We start from the raw sequence: 16,149 nt of genomic DNA on the forward strand, positions 1-16,149 counted from the left end.
TTTAATTTCAGCCACAACTCAAACTTGAATAAGAGGTAGAACCTCTCATGACACTAGAAGAAGTCACACAGAAGAACATTTATTAAGATTCTAGAAATGTTTCTGTAGAAATTACTCAAGAAATCTGAAGGGTACAAATCCATAGTAGAGTAAATCAGTACATCAACACTCATTTTCCATGGAATTGTGCTGGTTTAAAAAAAAGCTGCTTAGCTTATTACATAGGATTCATAGTAAACTACTATTATATATTTTTGGCCAATTCTCTAATAGGGAAACAATTTCATATTAAAGCTAGTTTTCTTTCTAGAAGGCCTCATCACATAATGTTTTCAAATATTCAAGTGTAAAACTATTCTGTGGGCACAATCCAAAATTATTTTAAACATCTATAAAGCTCCCTTGATTTCAACAGGGAGTGGATGAAGTTGAAGCAGATGGATCACCATTATTACACGGATTAATCCTGGTGCTCACACCCGTCCTGTAAACAAGGACAAACCATCCACATCATGGTGTATTTAATTAAGGCATTATCAACAATTAATACTCCGACCCTCTGATTCTCTGCATTAAGAATAAAGTAAAAACAAACACTTATAAGAGCTTTTCCTACAATATGTCTGACTGACTGGCTGGAGTTCACCACAAATCTGACCACCTTCTGCCCTCTGGATTAGGGGACTACCCTTTAGGTCAAGAGACTCTGCCACCCAGGTTGAAAAGCTCATAAACTAGGCAGTTTTATGGAATGAAAAAGGAGAGATCCATGAAAATTAATAAAATTAGTTAATGTGTGAGACAGAGAAATGAGAGACAGAGAGGATCCAGGCAAGTCCTAGTTAAGTCATACCCTGCACATGATATTGGTGTCCACAGAGTAAAGGGAAACCAAGAATAAGACTGTAGGTTGTCACCACTCTAAAAACATATGTACACTCTGACACTGTTCATTTTACTTAGGTAGAGAAAGCCCATGTCTTCAGCACCTGCCAAACCACACACTGACTCTGCTCTGCCAGGGCAACTTATGATATTGTCCAGTTACAGAGGATGTCCCAGCAGGTGATATTTGGTGTACTTAGGTCCTACTTGATGCTTTGGCTTCTGCTGAAACCTGGGAATAAAAGTCTGTCCCCAGCCCCATGAGAAGGGGATAGAGCTGCTCTCCTCCAGGAAAGAGGAAACTTCTGTCCAGTCCATGTGTGGGACATGTCCTGCTGCCTTGCAGGGCCTTACTGGGGTCTGTTGGTTGCTGCTTCATGTCCCACTGGTGCTGGGGCCTTCTCAAAGGAGGCTATTGGACCTGCTAGTGCTGTTGGTGGCTGGGTCCAGGGATTTCTTTTCCCCAAATCTGGAAGCTGATTTTGCCCTGCTCTCAGTCAACTTCTGAGCCTACTGACAGCAAAATGTGATGGGAAAGATGACAGGACCTGACCCTGCTCCCTTTGGATGATGTTACCATGGTGCCTTGTTTATTTAGGGCAGGTGTGCACCTCACTACCTCGACATGGAGGTACTGCAGCTTGTCCAAAGAGAAGGGCAACAAAACTGGTGAAGGGTCTGGAGAAAAAGCCTCATAAGGAGCAGCTGAGGTAACTGGAGTTATTTAGTTTGAAGAAGAGGAGGCTGAGGCCAGACCTTCTTGCTCTCTACAACTACCCGAAAAGAGGTTGGAGTGAAGTGGGGGCTGGTCTCTTCTCTGTGGTAACAAGCAACAGAACAAGAGGAAATGACCTCAAGTTGTGCAAGGGGAGGTTTAGCTTGGATATCAGAAGAAACTTCTTCACTGAAAAGGTTATCAAACGCTGGAACCGGCTGCCCTGGGAGGTGGTTGAATCACCACCCCTGGAGGTGTTTAGAAGATGCGTAGTCATGGTTTAGGGTTTTAGGGATGCAGTTTAGCACAGGACTCTGTAGAGGCAGGTTGATGGTTGGATGATAAAGGTCTTTTCCAACCCAAATGGTTCCACAGGGCTACGCTCAGGCCGGGGGTCTGCGGGCTCACAGCTCGGCCAGACGGCTCCTGAAGGGGAAAGCCTCCTTCCTGCCCCTTCACGAGTGCTGGTGGTTGGTAGAGCTTGTTAGAGCTGCCACTGAACGAGGGGTGGGCAGGACATGACCTTCCCAGGCCTTGGCGAACCCCAGCCAGACCTTCATCACCTCTGTGGCTCTGCCCTCTGCACAGCACATCCAGCTTCTTACCAGCTGTGCGCGACAGGGTGGGTGAGGGAAGTCACATCTGCGCTGTGGGGGGGAGGTTTAGAGAGGCCCTAATCTTGGGGAAGGTGGGGAAGCAGACGTGGGTCCAGAGGAAGGCTGTGGAGATGGTCAGAGGGTTGGAGCACCTCTCCCATGAAGACAGGCTGAGAGAGCTGGTGTGGCTCAGCCTGGAGAAGAGAAGGCTCTGGAGAGCCCTTGGAGCACCTTCCAGTACCTGAAGGGAACATACAAGAAAGCTGGAGAGGGACTTTTTACTGGGGCATGGAGTGACTGGACAAGTGGTAAAGATTTCAAACTGGAAGAAGGTAGATTTGGAGTATATATTAGGAAAACAAAAAAATTCTGTGAGGGCGGTAAGACTCTAGCACAGGTTTCCCAAGGAAGTTGTGGCTGCTACCCCAGAGATGTTCAAGGGCAGGTTGGATGGGGCTTGGAGCAACCTGGTCTAGTGGGAGGTGTCCTTGCCCACGGCAGGGGGGTTGGAACTAGATGATCTTTAAGGTCCTTTCCAACCCAAACCATTCTGTGATTCTGTGATTCTGTGACTGCTTATGTGAGGAAGACCATAGGAATTCGGATGACTGGAAAGGGAAGATACAGAACACAAGTGGAACAGGTGGATACAGAACACAAGCCTGTAAAAAATAAGCATCATTTCTGCTGCTCAGGTGATTATCAAATCCACCTGAGGTCACAGGTGGTGCAAGGTAACATGCAGTTGGACATACCTTGCATACTGGGCATTTTGTAGATGAGCAGGTGGGTGTGACATTTTATTCTTGCCCAACTTGACTTTTTAAAAATGCAGCTGTTTCTTTAACATGTTTTCTGGGGCAGTATAAGAAGCAAATATGCTGGTCAGACTGCTGAGCCATGAAAGCATCAGAGATCAAAGCATAATTGTCTTCATGATCCAAATAAAAGGTTTCAGAACTGCCCACCCAGTAAACCCCAGCTCTGGGCCACATTGATTTTTCACTGGCCACTGTAGTGTAGTTAAAAATGGTCCTGGGCTCATTCTATTGTTCATATTGAAAGTTCCTGAGGTCTTTAAGGAATGAAGGGTGAAATCTGGGCTTGAAGCACATGTAAGAGTTGTTCAGCAACTGTAACAGTCCAAAAAGTCTAAGCAAAGAGTGTGAGAGAAGGCAGGTCTGTGCTTAAGAGACCTGTGTGTCACAATGCCCTCCTTCACTATTTTTCCTGACCTAGAATAAATCAGAGGAAGGTGCCAAGGCAGTGACTGTTCTCCAACCAATGCTCTAAAAGGTGGTAAGGGAAAGATCCCACCCACTCCAGAGATGAGGTGAACCTGGTAGGTTCTTGTTTCAATACACTTTAACTTAGTGCCTTGCAGCTGAGCAGCAGAAGGTGCACAAGTGACAGCAGTCATCAGGAAACAAGCCCTGTGACAGCCTTCACTTCAGGAAGGGAGGTGAATAGAGAGATTTCGGCTTTGATCGGGAAAAAGGGAGGTCAGGATGAAGGGCCAGCTGACCAAAATGCCAGACTCCTGACAGAAGCAAGCTCTTGTTAATCCCTCTGCTCACATTTGCCTGTGGCAAAGACCCAGTTCTAGCTGCTCATGGTGGGTAGGAGTGCTATAGAGTGGTTGCTACCATGTGTTTGCAGTTCTTCCTCCCTTCAGTACTCCCACCTTGTTGTCTCTCCCTTTTAATCTTGATCCATGTATAAATACAAGTGAAGCCTTGGCTCCAAGTCTTTAAGACTGGCACCATGAATTTCTTAGCTGCTTCTCTTTCATGAGCTGTCATGGCTTTTGTAACGCTGGCAAGGACCTTGCTTTTGAAGATCCACCTAAAGATGGCTCTTCAGTGCCAGACAGCTTGGCATGACATCCTGATTTCTCATTCACATACAGTTGAGACCCACGCTTTGCTGAACTGACAAGTGTGGTGAACCTCAGAGGTTTAATGTCTGCAGAGGTAAGGTGTGGTGGGACTGTGCTGGCTGCAGGGACATGTGCTTTACAGCTTATACAAAGTCTATTCTAACTCAGTGGGAGTGGGTGGTTCTGCAGCAGGTCAACATTGCACAAGCTACTTCCAGGGTGGGTTAGACCAAGTGGCTACCCAAAGGCAAATTTTGCTTGGAATAATGTGGAAGTAACTGATTTTCAAGTTTCGATTGGCCATACAGTTCAGAGAGATACTGGATTTTCAAATATTTCTTAATCTGACTTTGTTCTAGTTCTAGTATTTCATCTACATCTTCAAGCAAAAAGAAATTGCTTTCAGTATAAATAATACATTTGGTTGATGCTTGTTTATTGTCTCCAGTCATCACCACCTGCCCATACCAAACCATCACACGTACTTGTAACTGCAGGCAACAGGTTCTCATCCTGGTTCATCTCCAAGTTCTGGGAACAGGTTCACTGCTGGTAAATATAGGTCTAATTCCCAACAATCAACTTGGGCTATACTACCTGACAGCAGTATTTGATATTTGCCTTCAGGATTCCATCTATCATTTTACATTAACTTTTGTAACATTTGTGTGTGGTATAAATACTCTGCAGGCTCTCTCATAGCCCTCTACTTAAAACAGGAATCCTACCTTTAGAGGTATAGAAGCTTGGAAATAACTGATTCCACAGGTGTAGTATTATAGCAATAATTTATATAAAACCTTTCATCCTGCCTGGCACATGACAGCTTATATTCATGGCAGAGTTGACTCTCTGAGCCTACCAAGTGTGATTCTCCTCTGAGAGGAGACCCAAACACACAGGCTTTACACAAGAGACTCCTTGCTTACTTAACACAACTATGCATTAAAAAAATGCAGTCCCCTCTGTGGTAGAGGGCAGCAACCATCTCTGTCTTACCATGTATCAAGGGAAGGACATTTATAGTTATGGATATAAAGCTTCCTTTTCAAAAAAGCACCACATGGAGCTTTCAGTATGTCCATCTGAAAGAAGACCACACAGGAATCATCACGGTCTTCATGTTATCTAAGTCAAAAGTGAAGACCTGAAATGGACCTTCTGAGTTGTGAATCTTTAGTTCCAGAAAGTCTTAAATAGAAAGTGGAGAGCACTATACCCTATGGTCTTTCCAGGCTTTAATGCGAAGGCAGGAGAGAAGCTATGAGGTACTTGTGTATCTACACAGGCCTTTGGAATATTCAAGGAGTTGATAGTGGAAATACTAAAACCACTGGACAACAGCTGTTTATAGCACTGCAATTCATGGCTCAGTATCGCATAGTGCTAAGCACCTTCCTAAAGGCTGAGAATTCTTCCCTCTCAATATTTTTTCCAGCAGTCAAAAGCCTTTGAATTCTTCCAAGTTTGAAATGTCGTCTCTTCTGAGTTTTGCAGCTGCTGTAAATTTCCACTTCTCAAAGCTTCCCTGCCTTGCAAGGTAACCAGAAATGATTATTCCAGAAGAATGCACCAAGGCACAGTTTAGTCAAAGTGAAGCAGTCCACTTCTTGATGACTCACGGGTGCTTTTTGCATGTGTCTTGGAAAGGGCAGAGGTCCTTTCAGAATTACGTGATTTAGCATTTGCAGCGCCTCAGTTAAGCAAAGAGTATGCCTTGGAAGTGTTTTCAGAGGAAGAGCTGGATGGCTCTGAAGAAGATACTGTGTATTTTCCTGCAAAATTAAGCATAATGGTTAGACATAAGGAAATATAGATTGGGACGTTAGCACGGCAAAGTAAGGACAGCTAGACCTGTCCAGATGACCCAGGTGGCTTTGACTTGGTCTGCAACCCTGATACTAGCTGGGTTACAGCAATACCAGCAACCACAGAAGTAATTATTTTGGGTGACCAAGCCATGACATGTCAGCTTGAACTGGCAGTCATGCCATAGGGTAGTAATTTACACAAATGGGGAGACTTAGTGGTTATCCTTGAGCATGGGGATGCACCTAGAACACGTGCTCTTGCAACGAATCCCAGCTCCCTCCTTCTTGTGACCACAGGCTCTAAGCTAAGATCCAGGCACAGAGACCCCAAGAGTAGTGTGGAAAAGAGTGCTAGTAACAGGGGAGTTTCAAGTGGCAGCAGCATGTGAGGCAGTTGGGGGCAAGTCTCATTCTTGTGGGATGTTTCTGTATCTGGCTAGTTGTACTCATGTGAACCTACTGTAGTGCAGAGACCAACTTCTTGTTCCATTATCTGACTGATAAACAGAATCTTAAAAGCAGTTTCTTCCCTACATTAAACTCCTTTGTATCCTACTTTGACCAAATGTCACCATCTTCTCAGCAATGATCGGATGCATAGATTGCACATTTAGGAATTAAATTCCTCATATTTTCAGCAATGCTTCTTGCAAAATAAAGTAATAACTGAAATGGTAACATCCATAAAATTACTGCCAGATAACTTTTGAAGCACCTGAACAGTAAATGAACTGAGGAGCACTGTGTTATGATACCATTAAGCTCAAAACAAAGTTTTAGAACTGGTGAAACATGCCACCATCCAGAACTTGTTTTAGCATTAGGCAATTATGCTGCCAGCATTATGCTGCAATCATGAGAAATTATGCTAATTATCCCAATGGCTTATTACAGTTCATTTGTATTAGAAAATGAACTATCATCTATGGATGGATGTACAGACAAACAGATTGATATCAGCATAGACTAAGAATGTGAATACAGGCAAAACCTTGTTTGTGCTTCAGTAGGAAAGATCTATTCTCACATACCTGTTTTGCCACATAAATTGTTAAAGGTTCTTGAAAATGGATAGCTCATAGCCAGCATTGGTGTCACCAGGATCAGGGAGCTTGACTGTAAGAGAGAAAATTGCGTTTTGTCAAAAGCCTAGAACTTTCTGGGGGGGGGGAAGTTTATAATAAAATGTTATTTAGTAGTACAAACAAACAACTCCTGGAGAGGTAAGTTAAATGTTTGTGAGGCACCAGATTCACCCGTTTGCATGTTTATGATGGCAAAGACGGAGATCAACTTCAAAAGAAACCAAAGGACACAACCTGCCTGTCTGTAACTGCTGTCCAGGGAGCGTGGCTTAGGCTCCAGTTTGCTATATCAGACAGTACAGAGTTCTGGTTCTTTGTTTGAGGGAGTACATCCACTAAGGTAGCCAGAAAAGCTAAGACTGATGTGCTTGCAGATGGTCACAGAAGGCCAACAGCCTGAAATAATCAGAGGCAAATTTAACTTGACACACTAGAGGGCATTGGAACACAACTCTCTACAGTTCAGGTGGGAAGGAAGAAGCTTTTTTGCTGCTGAAATTAAGTTTCTTTTTTGCTTCTGGAATGATTTGAGACTTCAATGGAATTTTTCTTAAAGATAGGTTAAAAAAACTTGGAAAACACATCTTTTTCTGTTCAGTTCCTCTCTATTCATTAGGTTGTACTATGGTGGGGGGAATAAGGGAGTTTTGTGTGTCGTCACTCGTATCATAAGGTGGTAGAGGAAGGAGGTAAATGAAGCACATATAAAAAGTTTGATCAAAGACTTTGACCTTTATTTGATTTATTCTGTATCAGCAGAACTGCCAAAGTAATGTGCAATTCGTGCTGCCTGGAGCAGCTTCTACAGTGTCAACTAGATTTGGAAATGTCAGTCCCATGAGATACTGTCTGAAAAAGAATGCAGAATGCAAGGTTTAACAACTTGGTCTGTCTGCTTTACTCTGCTAGATGTGTCAGTACAGGAGAGAGCGAAGAAACGGACATGCTTAATGATAGTTGTATTGGTTATTTCTGCTTTCCCTCCAGTTTTCTAAGGAAAGAGGAGTTTTCCCCCAATCAGAACAGCACCACATCCAGCAGCTGGCATTTTCAAGCCAGAAGGAAGGAATGGTGCTTTAAAATGCATTAAGAAACATTCCCGGGCATGAATTCCCAGGAGTAATCCTCCTGCACAAAACTCTAAAGTACTTGGAGTACAAGTAAAAAAAAAACTAGGTGAATGATTCTGGGAATCCTACATAAAGAAATGTGAGGCAGAAGCTGCATCTTTCCTCTCTTGTCCTGACACAGGATCTGAATGTGGCAGATGGTTGGAGCTCTTAAAACTTGCAGCATTGCTCTGCCTGGCTAATCATAGAATCATAGAATGGTTTGGGTACCTTAAAGATCATCTAGTTCCAACCCCCTGCCGTGGGCAGGAACATCTCCCACTAGACCAGGTTGCTCCAAGCCCCATCCAACCTGGCCTTCAACACTTCCAGGGAGGGGACAGCTACAGCTTCTCTGGGCAACCTGTGCCAGTGTCTCAGCACCCTCACAGTCAAGTTCTTCTTAATGTCTAACATAATCACAGGCTGCCTCCTCCTGGGCCTTCAGCACATTGCTGGAGAGGACATGGAAGAGTCACTGCTCAGTCCAATACTGATTTAATATCCTCATGAATTATAGAGATTGGGAAAAGTGCACCCTCACCATGTCTGTAAGTGATAAAAAACTGGAAGTAGTGCCTTGTAGATCAGATGAGGCTGCTGTCATTCAGAGGGACCTCAACAGGCTAAAGTAATGGGATGACAGGAAACTTACAGAGTTCAGCAATGGGAAATGTGAAGTCTGCCTGTCTCTGGGGAGGAACAACCCCATGAAGCAGGACATGCTGAGGGCTGTCTGACTGGAAAGGTATAAAGACAGAGCCAGAGTTTCCTCACTGATGTCCAGTGAAAGGACAAGAGGCAGTGGGAACAAACAGAAATACAGGAAATCCCACTGTGTTGGTTTTGGCTGGGCTAGAGTTAATTTTCTGCAGAGTAGCTGCTCTGGAGCTATGTTTCAGATTTATGCTGAAAACAGTGTTGATAATGCAGAGATGTTTTTATTTTCATTGAGCAGAGTTTACACAGAGCCAAGGCCTTCTCTGCTTCTCACCCCACAAGCAAGTAGGCTGGGGGTGCACAAGAAGTTGGGAAGGGACACAGCTGGGACAGGTGACCCCAGCTGACCAGAGGGATATTCCATACCATAAGATGTCATGTTCAGCATATAAAGCTGGGAGAAGAAGAAGGAGGAAGGGAAGCGTTTTTGGAGTGATAACATTTGTCTTCCCAAGTAACAGTTACACGTGATGGAGCCCTGCTTTCCTGGGGGTGGCTGAACACCTGCCTGGCCATGGGAAGTAGTGAGTGAATTTGTTGTTTTGCTTTGTTTGCATGCATGAATTTGCTTTACCTATTAAATTGTCTTTATATCAATCCAAGAGGGTTTTATTCACTTTTGCCCTTCCAATTCTCTCCTCCCATCCCACTGGGGAAGAGTGAGCTTAGGTGCTGGTTGAGGTTAAACAACACCTACTTCGAAACTTTTTCACAGTGAGGGTGGTCAAACACAGGAAAAGGCTGCACAGACATATTGTGGAGTCTACATCCTTGGAGCTACTCAAAACTCAACTGTACATGGCCCTGAGCTATAAAGGACCATGCTCTGAGAGGGAGGGTGGTACTAGATGATCTCTGGAGGTACTTTCCAATTTCACCAATTCATGGATTCTTGTGGAAGCTGAGGTGATTTCAGTCAACACTTCTCCTCTGAGCTGACAGTCCAGCCTTAATGGAATCCTTAATTCCATTGAGACTGCATTCCCATCTATCTTAACTTTGCTGTTTTTTAAGTCTGTTTCCCAGTTCTTTAGGAATATCTCTGCAGGCTTTTCTGAATAAACCCTCTTCAGTTACCAATAGAAAACTAAGTTTTATTGTCATATAAAAGTGGTGCTATCATTTACTACAATTTTATTTTTCCTCCCCAAGTGCCAGTGGTTTAGATTCTGATGCCTTCAATCCCTTACCCATCCTGTGTGGCTTCTTTGGTAAGGAGTTATAAATGCAGAAGTGTAAATTGAAAGCAGCTTTTATTTGTTAGCATACACAGAGTTATCCATCCTCATACAGCCATCCCAGATAGAGGTATTTAATCCCTCTTGGCTGAAACTACTGTATTCAGTGTCTGGGAAGGTGGCCCCTCTTGTGCAGGGGTGCAGATGAGCACACCTTTGCCATCAGCAGGAGAAGGACAAAAAAACTCCTTTCTAGTGGGTAGTGGTTGCTTCATGTCATGGACAGTTTTGCACTTGGTTGGATCCAAGGATCCTCTAGCCCAGTCACTTCTCCAAGGTGGCTATAGCAGAGGCCTTAGAGAAGAGTTTTGCAAAAGGCAGGTGAGCTTGTAGCAGCACATCTTCAGAATGTTCTTCCCACCTCTGGTTGTCAGAGGCACAGGGACTTCTGGAGGCAGAGGCAAGACCGTGGTGTTTACCAGCCCTTCATGGGAAAGGAAAGTGTCAGACATCCAGGAGCAAGGAGGTCTGTATCTCCTTTGTCTCCTTTGACTCTGCCACTCCTTAGGGTCAGATTTAGTCCTTAACTGTCACACTGGATGGGGTATTTTCTCTATGGCCTTGCAGCAGCTTACATCACATTAACATTCCCCATCAGTTGTCTAGGCTGAAGAGTCCCATGCCATTTTAGCACAGCAGTCATCCCACCTCTCTGGCACTTGTTCTGCTCTGCATCTTTCCAATTGGGCTGTGTCCTTTTTTGAACTTAATCAAGCTCAGTTGTCCCTGTGCCAGCATTTTCCTGTGGCTTAAGTAGCTCTTCCTCCCCTCAGACATATTGGATGAAAGGCCTGTGGTGCCCTGAGGTGTGTGGAGGTGAAGGATGCATGGAGAGAGGAACCAGGAGCTGCTAAAGTCAGAAGGTGTGAAGGGAGCAGATAGGTGGCTGGCACAAGACAGTCTGGCTCCATGGCTGCCCAGTAGCTTCTAGCAGCTGAGCCAGATAGATGCACCCTTTTCAAACTGCCACTGAGCATTTATTTATTTTTTTTTCAGATTCTTGATTACTGGAGCACAAATTGAAATGGAAGAAATTCCATTTAATCCTAAGAAAAAGCTCTTTTTGTGCAGAGGCTGCCAAAGCAGCTTTTTATCCAAAGACTTAGTGGATTCTCCAGCTTTAGAGATAGTGGAAAACCTGATGGGAAAATGTCCTAAGCAACCTCCTCTAGTTTCCTTTGCCTTGAGCAGTAGGTTTGGACTAGATGATCTCCAGAGGTTCTTTCCAACCTCAGCTGTTCCACCATTCTTTTACATCTCTGTTCTGCAGGAACACTGTCAGCTTTTTTGTCCTGAATGTATTCCTCAGCAGTCATTTTCCTGGGGCACTGTGCAAACTTCATTTTTAATTTGAAAAATGGTAGTGGAACTATTTTCCCCTTTAATGTGAATGCCTGTCCTGAGCAGAAGTGTTTCCAGACACTTAATTAAGCTATGTTTCAAAGCAAGGATGAATGCAAGACTCACTTGGTCCAGGGAAATTCTCTGCAGAAGGAAGAGAGGCCTTCCAGGATCTTCCTTAAGGATCCAGTCTTTGTTTGCAACATCATTTCTTTGTTCTTTAGGCACTGAATGTTTTGGGTTAAATACAGGAATTTGCTGGGTATAGGACCCAGATCTTTCTTCTTCTAGGAATGTGTCAAGGCTGCTTGGTTCCAGAACCACATTCAGTTATGTTCTATCTTTTGCTTATTGAAATTTGAGTCTTTGCTGCACATAGACATGATTTTGACAAAAGATTCACACCTCCTCCAATTTTCTGTTCCCAGCATTAAGTGCGAGGTAACCTGTCTCCTTGTCTCATGAGTTCAAGTTGCAATAATTCCATCTTTTTCTGCTCATAGCTGAAGGGCGTCTTCCCCAAGAAATTCTCTTAGGTTGTGAATAAATAATGGTGCCACTGAAGTTTTCTGTTCTCTAATTTAAAATTTCAGTTACGTTTTGTGGTTTATTTCTTAAAGCAAATGTCCAGTGACCTCCTTCTAATTTTTTACCAGTTATAAGTGCAACCACAAAATATCTCTGGCTGGAAGACCATCCAGTCCACCCTTAGACCTAGCACCTCAAGCTCACCACTAAACCATGTCCCTAAACACCAGGTCCACATGGCCTTTAAATGCATCCAGAGATGGTGACTCCACCACTGCCCTGGGCAAGTTATTCCAGTGCCTGACAACCCTTTCAGTGAAGAAATGCTTCCTAATATCTAACATAAACCTCCCCTGGTGCAGCTTGCATCCATTCCCTCTGGTCCTATCCCATGTCATATCATGTTGCCCTTTTCTGGACATGCTTCAGCACTTCTATGTCCTTATAGTGAGGAACCCAGAACTGAACATGATATTCAAGGTGTGGCCTCCCCAGCACCGAGTACAGGGGGATGATCACCTCCCTGTTCCTGCTGGCCACAACCATAAACTTTGAAAAAGTGTCTTATCTTTCTCTGACTAGTTCTAATTAATAATTCAGAAGATAAAGTGCATTTGATTTAGAGGACACTTGGAGGATGTTAGACTATTCAGCAGTGACTCTGAAATACATCCATAGGACAAGGTTCTAACCTTTGTTTGTTGTGAACTCCATTTGGAGACTGAATTCCTCTTCAGCAGGGCTTCTAGTATCTATTTTTAAAAATAATAATAAATAAATAAATAAATCAGTCCATAATGCAGCAATTATGTTCAAATTCCAACAGTATTTAACCATAATATACGAAAAAGTTGGAATTCTTACCTTCTTGTCCCAGAGAGTCCCAAACACCAAAATGAATAATCCCTAGGAGACAGATAATTACATGCAGTTTGATGACACCAACCTTTTAATTGCCTTGTAATTATCCCAAACATTGTCCATGCTGACTATTTAAACTCTGAACTCTTCAATGAAAGGCATTTCTCTAACTGCAGCTCACATAATGGACTGCTGATGTGGTAGGAGTTTTCCAGGCCTGGCCTACTTGAATTGTGTGTATACCTGGTCTACAAAAGTGACAGGGACTGTTTGCTAGCACTAAAAATATTTTGAAGAAGGGACTTTTGTGTATGGAAGACATGCCATACTTACACCCCCCAAAGAACCTAGCAGGCTTACAATATAAAAGGCAAGTGAGTTTAGGCTGAAGTGTAGCATTTGTAGGTCATTTTTAAGAGAGATTATACATAACTATTGTGTCAATAAATCCTGTTGTATTTGGATCCTACTGGCCACATCAATAGGTTGTTGTAAAAAACATACTAATTGAAAGCTCTCAGTCATGTGTATTTTGGTCAGTTCTTCTCTTTATTATTAGTAATACTCAGCTGTTCTTGGTGACTTTCATGCTGTTTATACTCCCCCATATCTTAAATCCACAAGAGCACAATATGATGCCTCCAGACGCACTGGAAAGACCAGCCATGAATGAGACCAGCCATGTTCAGGCTTGCCCATCTGAAAATGTATGGGCTGTTTTCTTGATCTGCAAGAATGAAGTTCTTTCCAAAGATACTGGCAAAGCTGGAAGTTATCTTTATGTCAGCTTTATCTATAAGACATATCTCTTGAGGCAGCTGAGAATACAAAATGCTGCTGAATTCCTGTAATGGGTATCCCAAAGAGCCCCTTGGGAATAAGGATGTGTAAGGCAACTCTAAGCTTTCCCGAGCTTCTTTTTATTCCCCCTCCAGGTACAGCACTGCAAGAATGTGTCTACATGTTAAATAGTCGTAGAAGAAACAAAACCATTCATATGTGTAACTCACCTGCAAGCCATTGAGCAGATCAAAGAGGATTTTTAAAGCTGAATGGTTTTTGATGACGGTGAGAAGGCCCAATCCCCAGGTGAGGCCTAACAGTGGTGTCAAGATGGCCACACTTTTGCCAATTTGAAACAAAGAGTTCCTCTCCTGCTTGCTTGACCTATCCCCAATAGTTGGCCTCAGTATTTTTATTATAACAACTGCGGTGATGAACAAATTCGTGGTCACAATCATCAGGGCAGGTATGATGAAGGCCAAGTGAGCTTTGCTCTCATTCCAGTTAAGCCAGCAGAAATCTGTTGTGGTGTAATTGTTCCTTGGCAGAGTGACAGCGATGGTGATGACTGCAATGACAAAGGGACACCCATATCCTAGGCAGAATGCCAGTGCTTTCTGAGCAGTCTTGCTTGTGTTATGTAAGATGAAGACCAGTCTGTAGAAAAGAATGAGGCCCAGGCTGAGCATCCAGAAAAAGACACACAGGTAGAATAAGTGCATGAAGAAGGTGGCCACAAGACAGGTATCTCTGCTTATCTGCTGGTTTGTGTCCTTGATGGAGGCAATGACAAGGAACCAGACGTTGGCAATCAGGAGCGATGTGGCTATGTTGAGTATACAGACATGGCGCATGTAGGAGGTTGTGTTGTTTGTCACGTGTTTCCAGACCAAGGATTCAATTATAATACAGGCCACCAAACTCAGAATTGAAATGCCCAGGCAAATGTAGGTAATAACATCTTCAGGCCTGAACCGGGAGCTTTGCTCATAGGACATCAGAATGGAGAATGATGTCAAGTGATTACAGAAGCAAATGACAGAATCATTCGACTCTGTGGGTGTGCAGCCATGAGTATCCCAGTCACCACCATTGAGCGTGAAGTTCCAAAAGACACACCGGGGCCTCGTTAGAGACATGTTTTTCTTTGCAAAGGTCATACTAACGTTGAAGTTTGGGGTTCTGTTGCTGCTCACAGTTGTTGATATCACTAAGCCATTCACATGCCCATCCTTATTCCCTGGCAAAATGTGTCCAAGGTTTGAGTACATCACACTGACAATGGTTGAATTTTGGGTTAGAGTCTGAATTTCATTTTCGCTAATGAGGACAGTAACGGTGAGGTTTTCCGTACTGCTGAAGTTCTTATAATAATCTGTGTTGCTATGTTCTGTGACAACTATACCTTGTAGCTGAAGGGTGTTTGCCAAGACATGAGGGATGGTATTATTAACTGGTTGGAGGCTCAAGGAAAAATTTTCCACTGAATTCAGTATTTTCTGTTTCGTCTCTTTATTCAGGTCATCCCAAGCTTTAGTTGTGGAATCAGCCACAACTAAGTCCACTGTGGAGAGGAAATTCTGGAACAAAACCAGAATAATGCTGTTACTGAAATCCCATACAATTAAGTATTGCTTCTGATGGTAATTTCTGCATGGTCCTAGAACTGCCTTTTGAAAACCCCCAGCATTTTCTTATTTTGCTCAATCCATGTGAAACTTTCAGTTGTTAACACTCTGCATTCTCTGTTCTCAAGCTAAGGTTTCCAAAAGTGGAGCTGCATGGCTTTTTTTTTTTTACATATTAGTTAGTATTCTTTCTTCTCTAGCCTTGTTTTCTTTCTTTGTCAGCCTGTGTACTGTCTTTGATTTCTTGTTCATCTAGGGTTCTCCAGCTACAAAACATCAAATCTCTTTTGTACTTTTCTGCCCAGAAGAGCAGAGCTTTTCCTTTATCCCTCACAATCAATGTTTCCAAGTGTTTCTGTGATATGTTTTGCCATTCATGTGTTGTAACATCTAATTGATTTTCCTTGCTTGGTCCCTATCCTTATGTAATTTATTTTTCTTTCTATATCTGTTCCTACTCATAAAATCACAGAATCACAGAATGATTTTGACCTTTAAAGACCATCTAGTCCAACCTCCCAGCCATGGGCAGGGACATCCAACCTGGTCTTGAAGACTTCCTGTGATAGGACATCCACAAGTTTTCTGGGCAACCTGTTCCAGTGTCTCACCACTCTCATCATAAAAAAATTTCTATCTTATGTCCAATCTAAATCTACACTCCTGCAGTTGAAAACCATTGTCTTTCGTCCTGTCACTAAAGGTCCTTGTAAAAAAGTCTTTCTCTGTCTTTCATATAATCCCCCTTTAAGGCTGCAATAAGGTCTCCTTGGAGCCTTCTCTTTTCCAGGCTGAACAATCCCATCTCTCACAGCTTGTCCTCGTAGCAGAGGTGCTCCAGCCCCTTGACCATTTTTGTGGTCCTTCTTGGAGCCCGCTCCAGGTGGTCCATGTTTTTCTTGTGCTGGGGGCCCCAGAGCTGGACACTGCACTGCAAGTGGGGTCTCACCAGAACAGCACAGAGGGGGAG

The 16,149-nt window shown here is 43.4% G+C and overlaps 1 protein-coding gene across 3 annotated transcripts in view; it reads right to left on the reverse strand.

Moving 5' to 3' along the window:
- Positions 1 to 63: 63 nt before the first annotated feature.
- The window catches only part of ADGRF5 (adhesion G protein-coupled receptor F5), a 51,589-nt gene continuing 35,503 nt past the window's right edge, over positions 64 to 16,149 (reverse strand). For 2 of the 3 annotated variants that reach the window (XM_051614331.1, XM_051614330.1), the window contains 5 exons: positions 13,779 to 15,131; positions 12,772 to 12,813; positions 12,600 to 12,659; positions 6,918 to 7,002; positions 64 to 5,850 (listed from right to left, as the gene is read on the reverse strand). In XM_051614331.1, coding sequence (XP_051470291.1) covers positions 5,771 to 5,850; positions 6,918 to 7,002; positions 12,600 to 12,659; positions 12,772 to 12,813; positions 13,779 to 15,131 — 1,620 coding nt within the window. In that variant the 3' untranslated portion in view covers positions 64 to 5,770. The remainder of the gene's footprint in view (positions 5,851 to 6,917; positions 7,003 to 12,599; positions 12,660 to 12,771; positions 12,814 to 13,778; positions 15,132 to 16,149) is intronic. The other variant, XM_051614332.1, reaches the window with a different exon arrangement.

This window comes from Apus apus, chromosome 3, assembly GCF_020740795.1.
Source record: "Apus apus isolate bApuApu2 chromosome 3, bApuApu2.pri.cur, whole genome shotgun sequence".
Lineage (NCBI taxonomy): Eukaryota > Metazoa > Chordata > Aves > Apodiformes > Apodidae > Apus > Apus apus.